The 22,840-nt window shown below is 35.6% G+C and overlaps 1 protein-coding gene across 1 annotated transcript; it reads right to left on the reverse strand.

The window, feature by feature from the left end:
- Positions 1-1,129: 1,129 nt before the first annotated feature.
- Positions 1,130-20,392, reverse strand: LOC121407831. The gene is made up of 7 exons (XM_041599063.1): positions 19,836-20,392; positions 7,111-7,282; positions 6,694-6,853; positions 5,695-5,863; positions 5,122-5,234; positions 4,369-4,428; positions 1,130-3,992 (listed from the first exon to the last, which is right to left on the reverse strand). The coding sequence occupies exons 1-7, from the start codon at positions 19,891-19,893 to the stop codon at positions 3,018-3,020; spliced, it is 1,707 nt and encodes a 568-aa protein (XP_041454997.1). The 5' UTR covers positions 19,894-20,392; the 3' UTR covers positions 1,130-3,017.
- Positions 20,393-22,840: the final 2,448 nt, after the last annotated feature.

Consider the following 22,840-nt stretch of genomic DNA (forward strand, 5'->3'; position numbering starts at 1 on the left):
GATTGTAAAAGTAGACCAATTAAACAATCATAATAGCATAAGTACTAAAAAAAATATCTTTTATCTTATTGATTACATATTCATCCGATTATGGATCGGTCTTTATGTGAAAAGATGCGATCAATTTTGGATGGTAAGGTGAACCTTTTCTTTTTCACCTCTCTCCGTCATTTCTTACATCCCTGCTTCTCCTCATTTCATATCTTTATGGGTATTTTTTCTACTCTTATGTCCCCTTTGCCCATTTCTTTTGTGCGTAATAACCCCCCCCCCCTTCGCTCTCTGGTTAGATAAAGGCATTGTATTATTCTAAATTATTCAATTATGTCTCCTCCGGCTGATTCTCTCCCCTTCCCTCATCCGATCCCCTCGTTTCGTCTCTCTACCGAGTCTCCCCCTCTCCAAATCTCTCTTTCTCACTCCCTTTAATACTCTCCCCTCCCTCTTGCTTATTCTTGCTTTCTAGTTTTTTTTTCCACCATCTCTTTCCCCTGCAAAACATATAAATTCCCCTGCTTAAATGAGACATACATTAATGTAAATAAAAAAATGGAGAAGAGTCTGTTTAGAAAGCTTTTTGATCTTTGCTTTATATTTCATTAGAAAAAAATGTCTGAAATATTACAATGTTCCGATCACCGCTAAAGACTTTGTATACCAAAATGACAAAATCAAACTTTCGAACATGAAAATTGATGTGAAGACACTCTATCGTATACTAGAATATATACATCCTGTCTGGTTTATATACAATAAGAACGATAAAACATTTATACCATACTTTGCACATCACAATTTTCGGTTGGTTTCACACAAAACATTTCAAAATACAGCAGCGCTTAAAAAAGTGATCTATTTAAAATTGTAAAGATAAAATACGATCTATATAGTCAAGATGAGATGACTACATGTATGACAGCAGATAAGGGATCGCATCCAGTTGAGGTTTAAGAGTAAGACAAAATTGTGTTTAAAAAAGAAACGAAGCTTAGTATCAAAAAGAAGATGACAATGTTTAAAAGTGTAAGAATTATCATTGGAAGAATTTTCAAAATCAAAGGAAGGCATAAAATAACTACACATAACAAGACAAATTCCTAAAGTGTATTTCATAATATGATTTTAAAAAAAATACATTTTTTAAAAATACCAAAAGCAATCAATGCAAAATATTTAGTTCATGTTACTCTGGCCCATAATTCATACAGAGTACTACTATACCTAAACGTTCTTCTTCTTTTTTCAAACGAACTAAAGGCAAGATGAACAATTTGTGTTGTTTGTTTAATCAGGGCCTGCCACTGCGTTACTCTGCAAATGGTAATGATGGAATTTACGAGACAAAAAAATAGAGATCGAAAAGTATAATTCGCGAAGTTGTCTTGCTTGTATTCTTCATGGCATATAGGATTTAGCATGTTCACATCTTGAAAGCTGTTTACAGCCTTATGCATGCATGGTAGAATGGTATAGGCATTTCTTGTTTAAACAATGAGCATTGCATGACATTGGTACATTACTTGATAATGTTTCTCTTTTTTTATTATATTACTCATCATTTTCTCCCTATTCTAATAAGACCAATCTATATTATGTTAATATTAATTCAATACAATTATACAAAATGTTTGGAATCTTTGGAATGTCCTCTGCATATGACTTAAAAATGCAGTTAAAACATTATACCGTTTCGCACTACAGAAATGATATGACAGAAACAAACACACTGCAAAACAGGTCATTTACACAAATATTTAAGATGAAGATGAAGATTAACATCTTAGCTTTAAGCAGAAACCATGAAAGTCGGCTGGACATTCAAGCTTTAATATACAGCATTATATTATACATGTCAAGAATACTGCATTAAACATAGCGAGTGAATCATTTTCAAATTGAAAACAACTCATACAACATTTCACATTTAGTTAAATAAGTGATAAAAAGATAAGAATCATCTCGTAAACCGACAGTCATACAGACTTAAATCAATGGTTCAGTGGAATTGATAAGACTCCCCTTATAATTGTAAAAATTAGAAAACCTTCAATAACGATTACCTTACAAACGTTCTCGCAATGCATAGGCATTTTTGCACCGTTACCTTAAACATAATTATGTACATTAACTAATAACCTTTTCTCTCTTCAAATCAATAAATATTATACTTAATGAATACATCACAATGACATAATATCCTTGATGAATTAGGAGAATACCTGTAAAATGGATCATAAAGTCTATTCCCGTTGGGAGAGAGAATAAATTTTAAGTTAAATTATTAAGGAAATATTTGCGTATCAATATGTTTGGCAATGTTCATGTCTCAATGAATTAGGCACTTGACATTAACTAAAACAAATAAGGTATAATATAATGAAATTCTTTCCCTGGACTCTAATGAAACTTGAACATGATATTAAAGTCAGAAGAAAGACAATTGATAGCTATCGTGTCGCAACGTCCTGAATTTGATATGGACAAATCACGTCACTGCTAGCATTACACTATATTGTTTATTTACAACTGCAGACGTTTGAATTATCATCTCGAGTAAAAACCATTGTCAATGATAAAAGCAGTTCATGAAATATGTCAAAATTACAATGTGAAATCATTATTAAACTGCCATGAAGTAAGACAGATTTCAAGGTATCTTTCTCATCAATATGTAATTATTTGCAACAATATTAAACATGTTTACATCAAACTAATTGTTGAAAATCACAAACGACAATGTGAAAGTAGAGACAAAATGTTGCACATAACTACACAACTACATCTTAATAAAATGTGGTATGAAAATTACTTTTTTTCCGAATTAAAAAAGAGGGATTGCTCATGGTATGCAGATAGTCATGGTGTCAGAGGTACTGAAATTCATCCTTGAATAGAACTATATAGCTCCACCACAAGAAGAGATAACTTGGCGACCAATCTAAACTTACATACCAGAACCTTCCCGTAACCTGCAGCTTAACATTTAAATGTTTATTTGTTCAAGGAATTCAACTGAATCAGATGAAGTACTCTTGTTTATCTCTTGGAGGTGAATCATCTGATTGAAGGGTCACATAAGGTTCTCCAAACCCACCTGCAGCACCGCTACTACCTTGACTGTTTCTATTTGATGCTCCTTGGTTGATACCGCTATAGCTGCTATGCATGACCCTCTCATTATCATTGGAACCAAGAGGCCTGTTGCTGCCGTATTCTTTACCTGTATACCCCCAGTTAGTGTCCAGATTAGAACCGTAACCTTCATTGTAAGAATCTGCATTCTGTGACATATTGTTTCCAATGCCATTCGGATTGCCATATCCATCCTTTTTCCCGTACGCATCGGGTTTTCCGTAGCCCCCGCCGTTGTTAATGTTCGCAGAGACATACGGATCCACAGGGACATTGGCTTCATAGGACACCTGACTGGGGAATGTGTCCCGCTGGTTGTACGATTCTTGGCCTTCGTTGTCAAAGGTCTCCATGTAGGCTGCCTTCAGAGCAGGGATTTCATCGATGGTTTCCGCCGGTCCTTTGTATTCTTGACCACTAACGCCACCTCCGTAAGTAGACCCAACCAAACCACTGCCAAGGACACTTCCGCCATAGTTGCTGTCTGTGTAGTTGCTACCACCATAGTTGCTCCCAGCGTAGTTACTTGCAGAATATCCACCATTGGCAAGTCTCAGCTCGTGCATGTTGAGGTCTTCACGACTGGATTTTAGACCGTCGTTCTTGTAAGCCCCACCCTTCAGCGTTGAACCGGAAGTAGTTGACAGGACGGCGCCGTTGGACATTCCCGACGCACCAAGGTTTCGAACTGAGGCACGGCTACCTCGCAGTGATGCTCTGGTACCAGCCAAAGATCGCTTGCTACCACGGAGACTTGTTGTACGCTGGAGGTACGTACCAGTGCGTTTATCAACGTAACCATCCTTGAAACGATCACGCAATTTGGCGTAGTTTGCAGAGAAGTTAAGCACATAGTGGACCTAAAATTGAAATAAAAACACAATGATCCAATCAGGGGTCACACTCTATACTAACAAAATAAAAATAGTGGCGCCATACTGGAATCAATTGATGTTCTTGGGGAATAGACCTCAAACACAATAAACAAAAAGCACTGCGCTAGCGTCCAACAACAAATGCATCGAATCCCTAACATTACTCAAGCTTGAATTTTCACGAATCTTTATTAATTTTGCTTACTGATATTCAATAAAACAAACTGAAATGGCTCTCTATGCCATTCTGAAGTTCTCAATGAAAAGAGTTTTTGTTTATCAAATCTTTTTCCAAAAGAGGGGATTCTATAACATGATCACCATTCAAATTGAGAAGTTCTTGGAAAAGAGAGAAACTTACCAATGAGATAACCACGATGATTGCAGATGCAAGCGTGAGACCATAGAAGATAAGCACATCCTGTAGAAAGAAATGTAACATACGAAACGTTTATAGTTGAAGTGAATTCCTTATTCACGTAAATGAATGATCACGTTTGCCATAGATGAAAGCATGAAAACAAAACGATGTAATTGGTTATTCATGAAACACATCAAGAATTAATCTGACAGATAACTTTTGCGAGAAAAATGACATGTAAAATGTCATGTTATTATTGAATGCATATTCTTGAATATAACTTGAATATATTCTTGATATCTCGGAAGACATTGGAGTTCCACTCTTTGGGTGTGAGTAAGAAAGCATATATTAATAAAATTGGGATTGATTTTTCTTCCGTTTTGTTTGCGCCATAAAAATGCAGTTAAAGCATTTGTTTTTTTTAGAATGATAAATGATAGTTAGATGAGAAAGGAGCGAAATATGAGGATCGAGATTCACGGAACAGCATGGTTGCTAAAGACATGTAACATGACACTTAACTAAAGAGAGATAGATATACGTCACGTAAACCCCCCCCCCTCTCTCTCTCTTTTTAATTTTATGTCACGTGGGATGACGATCATTCATAAATGGCGACCATTAAGACTTACACTGTCACTACTTTGTGTATAATTATTGTCCATGTTACATTACATACTGTCAATTTCTTTTTTTGTTATGCATGGTGAAATTAAAACAAACACCATAAAAAAAAAAAAAAAGACTTACACTGTCGCACATATAGTCTAAATCCTCATCACACATGAAGTAGTCCTCTTCGCCCTCTCCTGGTAATCTAGGGTCAGCCCAATCCACAGCATCTTGGTTGTAATCAATCAAACCTGAGTGAATGAAGATACAAAGATATAATTGAAACCTGAAATCCTAGGAGTAAATAAATCTATCAAAATAACATGAAATCCTATAAAATATATTCAATCTTCTTCATCTACAAAAGATGGGGACCATCCATTAGTTGCCTTCATTTGATTATTTAAAAATGGGAATATTTACTTCTCATCCTTAAACATTTTACAAACAATGCCTTTTTATTTCATCGTTTAATATTTGCGTCTTTTTGCTAGTCAACTTTTGGAAGAGTAATGACGTCAATGAACTTTGGTATTTTGGTTCTTCACTCTTGATTTTTTTTTATCTCTCATTATATAGCCTTTTTAATTGTGACAAGAAAACAATTGCTAGTGCCAACTAAGCGGCAATATGGCCTTTTTACAGGCTATAACCCAACATTTGAAATTTTATCACATCTTTTCTCGAATAATGGTCATATTAACCACTTACCCCACTGCCTGAGATCAAGACACTCGTAATAATACCGATGTAACTGTTCGCCGTCTCTGGCCGACCTACAGATACCGGCTGCTTGCACGCTAAAGAAGAATGTTGGGATCAGCGTAATCAACAGTATGACAAGCCAGATAAGAAGCAGTATGTAAGACACTGTCATTACCTAAAGGTCAAGAGATAAAAACAGGATGAGAGGCAACCAAAGCAAATTAAAACATTTGCATGGTACCAACTTTAAAATGACATTGTTTGTAATTTCCGTTGAAACAAGAAACAAAGTGGCGAATCCATATCCTTAGGGCTTCTTTACTGAAACAGATGAGTTCCATAGATTCAATGACAGATGGGAGAATTTTCGTTCTGTGGTTGAATCGTTTGATTAATTTCCCGGTCGTATTTATTTCATAGCTGTAAAGATCGAAAGATCGTTTGGTAAACGAGGTTATCGACATAAGCGGATCGACATGGGAATGAAAGTATTATGATTTTGATAGAAATTCGGAACCGTTAACTTGTCAACCATTGAATGTTTCATGATGTAATAAGTCTGCGATATTTACAAACAAAATTGCTTTCTGCCAATCAGATACTAAGATTTCAATATGTCATGACAATAACCAAAGATGAAAATCACAAAACAGACGCTTCGAGAAACACTCCCCTGATTATTAGGCTTGTATCATTTTTGGTGGCAGCGGTGGGATGATTTTCTATGTGTTGTAAAATTGACGTTTATGAAATGGAATTTTATTCTTAAAAGTTGCAATATGAAAAGATTATGCGAATTCAATCAGCAAGAGCAGGTCTAAGTCACTGACAGGAAGAAGGACGGTAGGATTTACGCTTTAATCGATTCCCATTCCTATTGATCAGGCACAATGGCGTTAACACTCAGTCTTTGCTAGTCCGCTCTTGACCTACCCCCCCCCCCCCCTTCTACTGTATCAGCCATTCGCGTATACATCTGAAGTAACATTTATATGAGCATCTTACCACTGCAGTCTGGCATCGTCCCTTGGCGCGTGTTCGGAAGCGGCAGATGAACTCCTTCCTAGTCGCTCCTGTGCCTAGGTAAGCCATAGCTAGGAAGAGCACACTGAGGATTACCATGACGGCAGTCCCGATGGCTACACCAACCTTCACGTAGAGTAACCTAGAAGGGAGAATAAACCAGAAAAGACGGTAAAATTGGAGAAGAATATATAACACTTATTATGAAGATGTAAATCAGAGTCAATTACTACTAGTATTTTGCACACTCGACTTACTTGAGGTTAAAATCCGAAAGAGCCTCATTTTCGGTATCTATTCTGGTACACATTATACCTTGGTAACCAATTATCTATCATCCCTTGTTCACTGAATAGACTTGACCGCTCTCAGTCAAACCCTTGTTTTGGAGAAGCTTACCAATCTGACAGTGTTTCTTTGAGTGTGTTGTTCCAGAGAAAGATTTGGACCGTCTCATCGGTAGCCAGGACCACGCCCACGCAGAACCCAGCCACGCCCAACAGGAACATAATGGTACACGTGAGGTTTGGTATTGGACATCGTAGACAACATGTCTTACATGGTCCAGGAACTGTAAAGATAAGACAAGAACATTAATCAATGGAGCATTCAAAATTGATAGACAACGCAGAAGAGTACAACAGACCACAACATCATATTGTTACGAGACTTCGTCTTGTTCGTGGACAAGTTACACGACCAGGGAAGTGGAAAGATTTAGAGATAAAAAGCAGTAACATCGATGGGATATTGTTCATATACTGTTGCACTCTGCCCATTGGAAAACTAACAACACTTCACGGGTCCGGATTCATATAGGCTTGTTATAATAACAAATGCACAATTTCTATAACAAATTTACTATCAGCCAATCAAATTGAAGTATTTCAGAAGATTTAAAGATAATAGGCCTAACAGTTGTGGTTACGATCTCAAAATGAGTTCGAACAGAATCCGATGAATATGAGCCAAATAGCTCTGGAATAAAATGGGTAATTGATGAGCAAAATAGGGAGGTAATTCTATCAAACCTCGGGTACTTTCCGAAGCAATATTAGGACACTGTCCCACATACATGTATGTTTTTCTATATGTTAATGATCATCATAATTATCGATTTTCAGCTAAGATTTTGTGATTTTACAAAGATAAGTTTATTAATGTACCAGATCTAGATGTATGATAATATTTTGACAATTAACCTTGATTTAAAAGACTTTCTCATGAAATAATTGTTTGCTGCAACTACTATATTATACCTTTATACTGTTATTGTAAATTTGCTATTATAAAAAGTTTTATGAAACGGGTCCCCTGAGATGTGCTATACGAATGTTCTACGAAGTGATGAGGTGAAGCAGTCATGGATCTTTAAAAGGGGGAAAAGTAAGAACTGATGGTCCATTTAGTATATAGAAAGAGTCCACATGGAACTTGTCGCACCCATTTTAATAGGGTGGGATCTGATGCTGTTTGGAAATACGAGACGGTATCTAAGATTCATTTTGTACCTCGTTACGCTTCATATTCGAAAGGAAACATTATTGTAAAGAGTGCCAAATATTTTGACATATAACTGAAAATATTGCTTCTTCTTTTGAACACTCTTCGAAAATATTTCCTTTAAAATAAGTCAACATTCTGGCTCTTAAACATCATTAAGCCGTCAATCTGAATTCGCGTTTCATAAATTATATGCCTACCTCCCATTAAAAAAGATGCGTCTTAATAGTATAAAGTTCGACCTCCATGTGTAATTAGAACATGTTATTCGACACTTGCTTTGTGTCAAATTACAAATCCATCCATAATAAAAGAATGGATCATATCCTCCACATGCTGTATAAGGTGTAGTGCGGCAGTAGCCTGGGCGTTTTAACACAGGGAAATTGAAATTTGGATCGGGATTTAAGTAAATTCACTTTTCAATGCAGCACTATAATTCATTACGATATTTAATCTTAGCTTCATTGTAATGTGAAAGGATTCATTATACATGTACATCGTAATCGATCTCAAAATGTTTTCTATAAAGTGTTTGAATGTTTTTGTTTAAACCGAAAACAGTCGATCAACTTTCAAATTAAATCATGTAAATCTCATCAAATAGCAACACTGTGTTATATTTTTTGAAAAAGAATTTGATTAAAAAAACACCAGCCCAAATAGTTGTTGACCAACCACTGAGTGAGTCAGCTGACGTTTAAACCACTGAAAACAAAAGAGAGTAAACAAAAAATGTTTTTGTTTGGATTGTCCTTCGCGCTCATTGATGGTGATTTACGTAAATGATTATTATATTGTATTTTATTATATTATGAAGGCAGTAAACAAAACTTCGTTGATACAAACAAATATTTTCTTTAAAACAAATATTGACAAAATATCTGCGTAAATGTTCATCAATCGTTCATTGGCAATAAGGAAAAGTTATGTAAATGAATGTACGTGAGGATGGCGATCACGAAGTTTTTAGGACGTGCCTCCCCCTCCTCCCCGAATGTTGTACCTTAACCCATACACGTACAGTAGGCCTATTCATGGGAGAGAGGTTCACCCCCCACCCGACGTGACGAAAAAAAAAAACTCGATAAATCACCGGGTCTGCAAATAGGCATTTTTCACAGTTTTTATGCACAACACTGCTCTAATATGTTGTTTCAAAACATATGATATTCGCGATTATTGACGTTCTAACTTCTGGAACACATATATGTACATGACATATCACGCAATTTATGTAAATAGTAGCAAAACTTTGTGTACTAATTTTTCTAAATCATTTCGGGTGAATACAAAATCTGGTTTACATCTGTCATCACTGCTTATCGGCGTTAATACTGCTCGCCAACTTTTGATTACCACACATGCTGAAAAGAAGAAGTTTTCATATGCAATCTATCACCTAACACACCGACAGCTAATTAACTTTATTCTTCATCGTTTACAGATGTCTAAACCCTACATCGGGAAATGCAGCACCATATAGTGCAGACTATAATACTGTAAACTCAACTATTTGTGCTCGGGCGTTTTATCTAGAGGAAGAAAGCAGGAAGATTGGTCTTAAATTGTGTTTCGCCCGCTGTTAAAGGGGGTGCCAAGATATAGTTTTAATGTCTTGGAGAAATATCAATACATTTCCTTCGTTGAAGATTAGCTATATTTAGAAGGAAAATATACAATGAGTTTTACCTAGAGTAGGCCTAGACGGAAATGTAACATCTGTGCATGCGTGTACAGAAAATTACATCATTTTCGTTCGAGTGTTTGATTTGATCCCGGGATTTGATAAGGAGTTTTTAGATTTTGAACAACTTTTTTATATTTTGCTATAGTAAAACCTTTATTTTGGGGATCATTAATTTTCATTCAGAATCTCGATAGTTTACAATATGTGTGGAAAATTGAATTATTTTTCATGATGATTATACTATAGATAGGCTTATGTATATACCAGAATATCAAACGTAATAGTCTTGATAGTTAAATGAAATTACTAATCTGCTAAATGAGACCAAAGATTTGTTTTCTTTCTTTTTCCATTTGCTTTGGAGGATCTTCTCAATAAAGTTGAAGAGCAGAAATTGGACATTTGTTCTGTATAGAAGCATGAATACTGGGTTGATATTAGCTCAAACTTATTATCATAATTGTACATAACGTGCCTCACACTTCACATGCCACCAGTAGCGTATAATGACCCCCCCCCCCCAACATAAAAGTAAGGATGTCAGGTATGGCGGATGGAGCAAAAGTTATAAACATGGGTGCGAGTGGGCGAAGCGAGCGAGCAATTTTTTCTACCTTTTTGATAATAAAACAGTTTTTGATATAGTATTTAGAAAATGATAAATTATGTATTTCACTCTTTCCCTTTCCTTTTTTTTTCCTTCACCTTTTTTTTTCTTGGTCGTGAAACTGATCCCTATACGGATTCCATCTTAAGTGCATGCCACAGTTTATAGTACTCGTTTACACAGTTCGTTCTCATAAACTACTTTTATTATATTATAACGCCAGTGTATATTTTCAGGAGATACATGTAAGTGACGCAATCTTTCATGAATACATAAACTAAAGGTAATTATGATGTCGGCAAAGTATGTGAAGCCAGCACAAAGAGAGCGTCGTGAATTAGAATTTTTATGCATTTATTTGCAGAGAAGAGAAACAAAGAACTAGTATCGCATATAGACCCATGCAGGACATTCTGAAGTCTCTCGTATCCATCACATAAACAAATTACTGTGAAATCGAGGAGGGGTTACAGGAATTTTAAATTTGATAAGTTTCTAGCAAGCAAAATAAAAAGGTTCTCCTCCTACCCAAATGATCCTAATTACCTTCCCCAAAATTTGACAAGCATAACAAATATTCTCACTAACAAAACGACCAAATTTGCCATCTCACTTACAAAATAAGGGGGTGAAATCAACCCCCAAAGTGGTCACTTCTCATAAGGGAGCGTCAATTATTGTGTAACTTTTTTTGCCAACATAATGCCTCCTTAGCTCCCTAGAATTCTTCATTTGGATATAAAAAGATTATCATCTTCTCACCGCAGGCATCACAGACGCATCTTCCTACGAATATAATCTACTTTCAATTTCGATGAAATATTTTGAGAGTGATCTGTCAAGTACTATTCCACGATTGCCATGGAAATCTAAAATGTGGCATCGAAATTTGAGCAATGCAATATTTTTTTTATTACTGATGGTTTTTACAAGCCAGTTATTGTAGAAATCAGGCGCTCAATGCGAAAAGTCGAGAAAGGGTCATGATCGTGATAGCTCTCAAAAACATATATACAAAGAATCAGAAGCAAAGTCAATGAGAATGTTAAGTCAGTCTGTTATTGATTGAATTAAAACTTCAAAAGCGTCATCCGGTGAAGCTAAATTACCTCCATAAATTCATAGCTTTGTCTTCCTATATTCTTAAGAATGGTCATCAAGCCAGGTTGTCATTGTCTTACAACCTCACATTTACATGTTAATGCATAATCAATTTTTTAAGCGTCACTTATCATGCTTATGTTGGCATACATAATGGCACGGTGACATGTATCTCACTTCTCCATCATGCTACTCCATTAACATGATTAAGTTAGAGCCATGCAAATTTCAGTGATATTCATCATTCATCATTCATTCATCATTTTTGCTGTCTTTTATTAGCTTGTAAAATATAGTTGAAATTGAAAAATAAAAATAATGAAATGAGGAATACCATAATTTGTCAAACATGTAGTTGTCAGTAGGCCTAACCGTCTAGATTTGTAGCATAATTTCGACCCTCTTAAAATCTAGCATTATTCTTGGCACACTTTTCAAAATCTAGCATATTTCCTTGAGTATTTAGCATAGACGAGATTATGGTGAAAAGTTTTTTTTCTAAAAATGAATATGGATCTGGTATACAATGAATTTTAAGACTTTAGGACTAAATTTTAAATTAAAGAAACCATGATTTTAGATGTGGCAACACTGCTCTAATACTGCATTATTCTACATATACATGTATATCCATAATTCCAGTATAAATCATTCTTTTTAATAACCAACCGCTTTCCGTGAGAACGAGTCGACGTCACAATGCACGTATAATTGTGGCCTGTACTCACAATGCAGATACGATCATACGCTCAATGTCATGGGTGAAGAGGCAATAGTAGAAAATATAAACTTGACTCGAGACAAAGCAGTGGGGGTCACGAGGTCATATTTACGATTTTGAATGGCAACCTCTTGAGATGGCATGCTGGGAAAGAAATGCATTTATTCAGGTCATTGTACGCATGTATAAACCCTGCTGTTTTCTGTTCGTATATGCATCATAATGTGTATATAGTTAACCAACATGTAGGCCTACAGTACATCTAAAATATACAAAGAACGACGTAGAAACGATAAATCCATCCTAAAGCAATTAAAACGAGACGAAATTCATTATTTATGTAACGTATTATGCATGAATAAAATCACTCTTGTTTTAAGACAGATATATGACTGGATGAACCATAATATGCCTATTTTTTTCAGCGGTACACTATATATGGTCGAAAGAGACTTGACAACGTGTTTTTGCAATTCGTGTAACTTTACGATTGAAAAGTAAAAGTAATATAACAGAAATTAGTTTTAATACAAGTGTGGTCAAATCTATGATACAGTTAGTCATGTTATAATGATAATTGACATTGCCCTTAAAGGGCAAGTCCACCCCAACAAAAACTTGATTTGAATAAAAAGAGACAAATTCAACAAGCATACATTTGTAACACTGAAAATTTCATCAAAATCGGATGTAAAATAAGAAAGTTATGGCATTTTAAAGTTTCGCTTCATTTCACAAAACAGTTATATGCACATCTCGGTCGGTATGCAAATGAGGAACTGATGACATCACTCACTCACTATTTCTTTTGTATTTTATTATATGAAATATGAAATATTTGTATTTTCTCGTCATTGTCATGTGAAATGAAGTTTCATTCCTCCCTGAACACGTGGAATTCCATTATTTTAATATTTTGTGCTTCAGGCAAGGAGGTCCTACATGTAATCGTCAAATTCGTAAAAAGTGAAATATTGTCTAATTCAAACAATAAAAAACAAAAGAAACAGTGAGTGAGTGACATCATCGACTCTCTCATTGGGATGTAACTGGCTCGTTCATATAAATATTTTGTAAAAAATAAGCGAAACTTTGAAATGTCATAACTTTCTTATTTTACATCCGTTTTTGACGAAATTTTCAGCATTGTGCTTGTCTGATTTTTCTCTAATGATTCAAATCAACATTTTTCTGAGGTGGACTTGACCTTTAAATAAAATTTCTGACATAACATGAACATTCTCTCATGAACACATTTTTCGCAACACACTGGTATAGAACGTCCTGTAATCACCATAATTCATGCAGGAGTGTGGGTACTGCCTGCACGTATTGGGGTAATGTTTGCCATTGCAGTTAATGATTGATTTATTTCAATGCACAAACATTAATATCTCACATCTCGAATATTTGAATTATAATTCTCGTCATCAGATACAAAGTTCATTATTTTAGTTTCATGTTCAAATCATGCAGGAGATACACGTATACATTCTAAAATTCTTTGATTTTAACGATACACGATAGCAGTGGAAGGGTATCATTCGAAAAATGATACATGTAGCTGAACATCAAAATGAACAAATATACGTTTTATTCAGCCCAGGAAATTGTGAAAATGCCAACCAAGACATGAAAGAATGTGTAGGCATATCAATTTATATAAGGCGTAAATATGACAAAGCCAATCACATCACTACATGTACATGATGTACATGTATAGATGTACGGGCGGGGACAATGCCCTCTTGCCTACATGTATTCTCAACATTTTGGTTTGTCAATACAGTGTATTTTTTGGCAAATTGCTCTCATTGGGTGACCTTTGATCTCTCTAGTTTGTTCTATACTTATCAGAAAAAACTGTGTATAGGATACCTCTACTCCCTCCTCTATTCAAGCGTAAATCCGCCCCAATATCATGATACAATACAGGGGCTGCGGAACGGTTTTCAAAGTGGGGGCGGTCGGGGGTGACCATGCAAAAAATCACAATCATACGGTCATTTTTTACGTTTTTGTACATGGTTTTGAAAAAAAGTAAGGGGAGGGGGGCTGAAGAACACCGCCCACCCCCCCCCGCTTCCGCGGCCCCTGCAATACATGTTGCTTGGGTTGTGAATCGATGTTCTTGTCGGGTTCTTCCAAAAATACTTTCAGGCTTTCCTCATCTCCATCCTGGTTCGACATAACTTTATATTGGGATAATTCCATGAGACACGTTGAGTCAAAATGTTATACTACGATCTCATTATACTATTTCTAGCCCCCAAAATCACAAAATTTATGATATCTCGATCATATCTCATCCGCATACAGTTCGGGTGTCTCCACTAGAACCCCCTGAATTACATCTTGTCAATCGGCTCTCGAGAAAACTCTATTTCCCGCCTTTATTCAAACATTTGGCAGTGTTCAGTCCGCCATACTTTCCGTTGGTCTTGATAGCATCTAATATGGACTAATTCAATATTTATATCGACGATTCCCTTATGGTATATACATGTATGTAGGCAGGAAAGGGGACAGCCCTAACCAACCCACTATTAGTCTACTGATGTTATCCTCCATGGAGAAAAGCCAAATATGGATTTTTTCCCTTCAAGCACAAAGGGGCGATCTGTCTCCCAAATAGCATGGAAGACTCTTTACATGCTCACACTGCATTTGATGTGTAACAAATTTTAACAAAATTTCATATTGTCAATGAACTTTGAATCTATTACAAAATATATAGATATTAGGCCTATATATTTTCGAGTAAGTGTTTAAAAGAATATTTATAAATCATTTTCATCATTTAAAGAGAAAAAAAAATCTGCATTTAATGTATATATTTTGCAATTGCTTACAATATGGCAAATGCTTTGTGGAGAAAAAGTCTTTCTTTGGAAAAAAATATCACTGGAAAATCCAGACCGAGTAAGTCATTAGAACTACATGTACAAACTGATTGAATTTTTTTTTCGAATTCTCAATGTGAAGAGAAAGATAGATTTCAGTTTGCATTGACGGAACACATTTTTTTTTACATTTTTTTTTGTATTTTTAGTTGACAGAGGGTTTTTTTTACTGCGAAATCAAAGACCTCTCTCTACTCAATGGGGGTAATATCTGAAGCTACGTCACAAAAAAAAGAAGTGTGTTCCAAATCAGATTGGGCATCATTATACAATTATATTGTTAACATGATTATCTGGATCATGATGAGTGCGGTTGATTCTACGCGGGAAGTTGCCCGATTTACTGGCAACCTTCGAAATTATCCGGACGTCACAAAACCCCCGGAATTTTGGAGGATTCTCAGATGTCAATTCACAATGATGAGGTTTTCATGTCAATATATCTTCAGATATCAAGACTTCTGTTCCAATAAATCATCTGAACGGATTATGAAACATGAACTTCGTCTTAATCAGGACCAGGTGCAGAAGCATCAGATTGACATTTTATGAAGGAGTTCTGAGCTTTTGACCTACAATTTTATCGAGTTTAGGCCAACATGGTACTATTGAGGTCATGGGCATGCCTATAACAGGTTTATCATGAAATATGAATGACGATATTTTCAAATCACTCGTTGACATCTTGCATGATGTGCATAAAGAAAACACACATGGTAATATAGTATTCCATTCCATTGCTTTTTATCATAGCAGTTTTTATATGTACTGTACCTCCATGTTTTTATAATCATTATTCAACCAATCTACCAATATGCAGTACATCGAAACTAGAGTTCATCAAACTGGTTATAAGAAAACTTCAGACAAAGTTGTTTCGACGCGCCTCTCAAAAATGTAGTCCTGAAAGCAATAAAAGTGATGGAAACAAAATGCTCTTTCTTTTCTTGAAAGGTACATGTATAAGCTCTTCTTTCCCTCCCTCCGGCCATCATTGTTAACTTGAGTTAAAGGAAATCAATGTACAAATTAATTTCTTCCTTGGATCTCGAACGCTACGCCAATTAGCACACTAGGTCTTTGACTTCTGTTTGCCAATTTCTTATTAATCCAACTCATATTTCTTCTCGAAAATCAAAAGAGAACCGTGCCTTTAGAGAGAGATCAACGTACCATGGGGCGCAGATGGATAAAGGATAAAGTATCATTTTAAATGAATGAGAGGAGAGTTAATACACATTTCATAGTTCATAATATTATCTTTTTTTAATGCCCCCCTTGAGGATTCAACCACATGCAAAATTTTACACACGGTAAGTGAAAGTGTAAGAGTGATGTACATGTCTCTGTATACTATAAAAGTAGATTCATATCAGAGGTGTTATTTTGAAAGACAATGAGCAATGAGCCCCATACCGGAGCCACCTCTACGAGGACAAATATAATTCAATTGACAATGATTATTACAAAGTACTTTCCGAGGATGAGCTAGAATATTGGTCAATAATTACATCAATCATCTTTACCCATGTCCAAACACGAGCTAATGAATTCTTCCCCTTCCTCTTGAATGACATTATCATGATTATGAAGGTATTGACTTCATCGCTGACCATGAATTTTCAGTATACATGTCCAAGAAAAACTTCATCTTCATATGCCTACTGCATGTGGGGACTTAAAAGGATGGTCCAGGCTGAAAATATTCATATCTAAATAAATATAGTAACACTTACAGAGCAAAATGGATGAAAATTTCATCAAAATCGGATAACAAATAACGAAGTTATTGAATTTTTAACTTTATCAATATATTGTAAAAACAGTTATATGCACATCGTCATGAATAAAGGTGGGCTGGTGATGTCACATCTCTACTTTCATTTTTCTTATGTTATTACATGAAATCATAAATTTTTTCATTTTTAAAATGATGTGTCTCCATTTTCATGATTATGATGAAGTTGTGGCAATAAATAACTCATGCACTTCATCAGTTGTCAACCCAATAATGTTTTAGTTCTTGGTAGAACATTTTTCAATAATAACAAAATACAAAAGAAAAGGTGAGGATAATTATGGCATCATCAGCCCGCCTAATGAATATTCATAAAGAAATGCCTAGAAATGTTTTAGAGTGTCATACATGTAATTACAATACAAAAAACTTTTGGCAGTACTCTATTTTTATTTCACAGAACCTTTTATTTTTATCAGTTATTACATATATCATCAAAGCTTACGTAAATCCGACAAGGTTGGGTAGTAGGATGATAATCAACTTCTTGTTTTGCCCACTATAAATTTACAGCTTCCCTTTAATTGCACCCCTGTTTAACAAATCACAAGTGTTTATACTAATTAGACCAAGATGGTGATATAAACAAAGCAGTATGGCCATAATGATCTGCGGTTGTAATCATACTTTGCCGTTTTACCTGCTGATTTCTTTGATTTCCCTATGAAAGCAATCAAACCTATAGAGGCCATGTTTTATTTAACTCGATAGCATTTCTCTTTGGCATCTGATATAATTTGAATAAACATATATGTATATCAATCGACACATCAAATTCACTCTCGAATTTACTCGGACTCATGAATCAGAACCCATCACTGCCAAGAGACCAACTGTTTCGTAAAATTCAACAACGTATTAACTTTAGTATAAAGAAAACTAAAGTAGAAAAAATTGTATATTCCCTAGCGTCAAGAGAGGCGATTTCTTGAGATTTTTCGTCCTTCCGGGTCCCTGTTCCAGACATATCGGCTGCCGTACAACATTTTGACATTTCAGGGACTCCCCCCTCCCACTGTAAAAAATATTGGGTAAAATTTTTTCACTACGAGGGTAATTAAGTGTCCAACCAATTTGGGGCAGTATTTTACCCAGTGCGAGAAGCATATTTTCCAATAAGGTTAAAAAATAATCAGCAATTACTTTGAAATATTATTGGCTAAATTTTATTCACACTGGATACATAAAAATGCCAATAAGAAATGCCCAATGTTGGTTGGACACATAATTACCCTATGCACTTTTACCCAATATTTTTAGAGTGACCCCCCCCCCCTCGATAATCACTCACGCTATGTAGTACGTATTGTACGAGGGTGCACCTCCACACAGTAGTAAGTATATTGGATTCATCTACATTCTTTCATCAGAACTTCTGAAGATCACTGGCTAAGGCTTTTAAATAATCCCTCCCATCATGCATTCTGAATCACACTTTTAGGATTATCAACCGTGATAAAGTTTGTAAATATAACTCTGTCACTTCCGTTCAGTCAATCTTAGACTTAACTCAGTCACTAAAGTTCATGAAGAGATAATTCTTGCCAATGTTTGTCCGTTTGTAATATATTGGTATAATTCATGAATTATTTATCTTCATTTAGAAAAAGGAAAAAGCACCTGCTCTATACAGTTCTAGCATATGGTAAATCGTATTCATTATCATGTTACGCATCACATCACCATTTCATGACATAAATTTCAGTTGTCAATAAAGAGCGTTTAACATGGTTATTGCTGCTGCTGCTCTTGTTAAAATTGATAGGGATAACATTCCTGAAAATCTTGCATTATATTATCGTATGTTATAACACAATGGATTTGGGTTGGATGACCAAAGTGAAGCATGAAAGAATAGTGGATTCTTGATGGTATGAGGAAGTAATATAAACACACACCACCTGAATCAATTATTCATCCACCATCACGTGGGTCTCCCAGCTATACTTTGTCATTTTTCATGCCAACATTCTTTTATTTCTTCTTCTTCTTCTCCTCCTCCTCCGTCATCTCATCTACATCTTCTCCTTCTCTTTCTTCTTCTTCTTCTCCTTCATCTCCATCTTCTCCTTCTCCTCCTCTTTCTTCTTTTTCTTCATCTTCTTCTTCCTTTTCCCATCTTCTTCCTCCTCTTCTTCTTCTCCTTCGTCTTTTCTTTGAAGATCCTCTGGTCGTACCTCTCAGGGTACAACGAGCATTTCTAAGAGCAATTAATGTCTGAAATGTGCAGTTCTGTAACTTTTTGGCAAGCAGGCAAATAGTTTTGCCACCACTCTTCTAACAATAAAGGCCTATATAACAATATTAATTTTATATGTAAGGATTTCATTTTATTGCATTGATTTGTTGTACCCCATGCAAAGTTAACTTAAGATATTGGTTGTTCAGTGGCACTGAAGATTGTAAACTGATGGATTGATGAAACTTGAACTTTGTTGAACATTGTTACATAATTAATACGGGAAACTACTGAAATACATATAGCATGTACAGTGACATTTCACATGTGAAATTGTATATACATGTAATACATCTGCGAATCAATATTGTTGCAGGCTTTAGATTCGCATGTACATGTACATGTAATTAGTCCACGGTGTGCACATGTAGTCAACACGGCAGTCAACACTATGAATCATTCCTTTTGGCAAGAACAGATTGAACGAGAATTGTACAGGTATATCGAGAATGTTCAGTTAGAAAAAATAAACACTTTCCATTTATATTTGTTCAGTTGGAAAAAAACACATCACAAATATAAATGAAAAGTATATAAGAATAAAATGTTCACCAATACTTACTTGAGTATGGTTCTTCGTAGTAGACCGATTCGGCCATAGAAAACCCAGCAATCGACATACTGGTATAGTCGTATTCCTGTCTCGCCACCTTGATGAAAAATAGTTGATAATCCCGGCCTCTACGGGATGAATATTATGACGATTTTCTTAAATTTGTTGTCTTTGATAACTGATTTGATTCAAGAGCAATTGGCCCACTTTTCTATCGTCGATATCCCTTGACGTGTATATTTATATCCGTAATGGCAGATGATTTCTCAGCATCATCATCTCATCATCATCATCGTTGGAATGAAGACACCCCTCATCATCCTTGCGTCTCTGAGTACAGAGTAGGTCCAGTAAAGAACGTTAAGTTCGTAAATAGGTCCTCACATCTTTCTCCTTCCCACCCCTGCAAGTATCATGAATTTCCAGTGAATATTTCACTATATATACCAGATCTATGCTTTGCAGGGTAGTATATTCCCAATACACTGCCTCGCGAGCTCACCTTATCCTCAGCTCGAATTAGAATCTTTACAATACAATCTATTCGCACTCTAAAGCTTCGTGGTGCATGATGGGAACGGGGAGCAGCACGGCTCAACGGTCACGAACGGAATAGGACGTAACAAAAGAACAAGAGCTTGGGTGTTTATTATGCAAATCACATGTCAATAATAAACAGCCTGTCTGACTAATACAGCTATTCTTTGCTCTCCGTCTGATTCAACAAGCATTCCGAGTGATTCCGAGTAGATGAACGTTGCCAATTGGGCATGAGCGGTGTAGAGATTTCGTCATCCAAGTCAGTGGGGGTGCTTTCAATCCTTTAAATAAAAAAAAGATTTACAAAAATTAGTAAAAACAAACAATTATATAATGGTAAAAACAGTCAGGGCGGGAAGAGGTTAAAATGCAGATAGGGCCTATAGGTTAAACGAATAGAATGAAAATGTAAGAAATGTGATTAAACTGAATAACATTTTAAAAGTTGATTTTTCATTTTGGATTCAATGCACAGAGGGATGCCTCACCGACGTCACTGGTGTGGTCCATATACAAGATTGAGACTCTTACATCGCCAATGAAATAAAGCCTTACTCTGGAGTTGAAAAAGTGGGACAAACGTTATTCTGGTGTAAAAATCCTGTTATTCGAAATGCAGTAATGTTTCACAATAGAAATGATAATAATTATCAATCTTTTTTTCGAATTACAATTGATGAAGGTCCCATAAGCTAAAATTGACCATGATAACAATAGCAACTTCTGAAATAATGACTGATTTAATTAGAAATGGAGGAGAAGCCGCAAACATGTTTTTCATAGTATCCAGATGGCTGGAAACTGATAAAGTATTTTTATACTTTGTACCATGGAGATAAGAGAGGCTATACACACCACATCGAGGCATCTGATATCCACAGTGGATGCCCCATGTTTTTTTAATAGGTGGGGGGCGAATGGAGGATAAAGCCATTCCTTCCCCACGATTTTAATGTTTATTTTCATATTAATGCATTCAAGCAAGGGATCTTATCATGAATTTGTAAAATTTGAAAAATAAAAAGTGGTTTGGGGGCACTTTATGGAATTGAGGCCTACTTACTAAACAGTTCTTACATATACCTTTTCAGTCTTCAAAATTTCTGGGTTTAGGCAAAGATTCTGACAGGGGCATTTGCCCCACCCCTTTGATGCCGCCATTTTTCATCCCTGTGATTCCATGGCAGTGTGAACGAAACCATCCTATCTGCACACACTACAAAGGGCATCATAAGAGGTCGTACTCATCGAAGTTGATTGACGAAATTAAAATGTAAACGAGTGGGGCTAAACGATAACGTCTTCGTTTTCTCACTCATGATAATGGGTGTCACGGTCAGGATCATAAAATAATTATCAAAATGACAGTTCTGATTCTGATACGGCCTCTCTTCATTTCTTTTAATTTGAAAAAGATAAAAATAAATTGAAGGACATCAACATTGGCAAGCTAAGGTGATGTGCCCCCGGGTGATGTGGTAACATACCTTGGCAGGTGTCTGCTCCGAAATACAATTTTCCCCTTTACTCGATCAACCACTCAAATTACATAATGAGCCCAATTTTAGAAAGAAGTGAACTTCATAAAGGAATAAAATATGAGTTATATTTTTATGGTCTTTAAATAAAAAAAAAGAGGACATATTTTTTTTCTAATTCTGGGCTGCCCCCATTGTAATTAGAATTCACAGCAAAGTAATGATAAACAAACTGATAATATAATGTTCATGACAATGACAATCAAATTCTTTTCTTGATGAAACCGTTTACTACATGTATAAGGACTGGTGGTTTAGTATGTATTTTACTTCGCACATTATCATCCCTTGGTAATAATAATAGTATACAGATATGTTCATTGTTTCAGAGCTCAATCCTTTTGTTAATTGTATTGTGATATATTGTGTCATATCAATATCATGAATATCTAGGGCCTATATAGTAGTTTATAATAATTATTTACTAACTCCTATCTATATCTATCTAAACTACCTATCTATAAAGAATGTTTATCTACAAGATCAAGCTCAGATTTTTAGTGTGAACATAAAGAGTTAAAACTTATTTCTAAAACAATACAAAATCAATAGGCCTACATATCCTCCGTCATAATCTACGTATGGATGCTGCGCAACTGCAGTATGGTGCATTTAGATACTGTCTTCTCTCGATAGTGGATAGGATCAGGAGGACAGAGTTAAATACTCACTATTAAATCGCCATTCCTCTTCTTTTTTTCTTCTTGTAGTCCACGTTCACAGTCCTGCAGTTTGCCTGAAAAGGCCTACTGATTATCACTTCTGACTGCAGAATATACACAGTATACCATTCCACTCCACAGGAAACCTTCAGCGACCGTATACAGTATCTGTTCCCTTCTGGATGACAACTGAAGGGCGTTGAACGTGTAGATATTTAGAATTCGAGATGGATTGAAGACTCACACACTCGGGTGTTGGATTACACGTTCGTTT

Source organism: Lytechinus variegatus, chromosome 1 (genome assembly GCF_018143015.1).
Source record: "Lytechinus variegatus isolate NC3 chromosome 1, Lvar_3.0, whole genome shotgun sequence".
Classification (NCBI taxonomy): Eukaryota; Metazoa; Echinodermata; class Echinoidea; order Temnopleuroida; family Toxopneustidae; genus Lytechinus; species Lytechinus variegatus.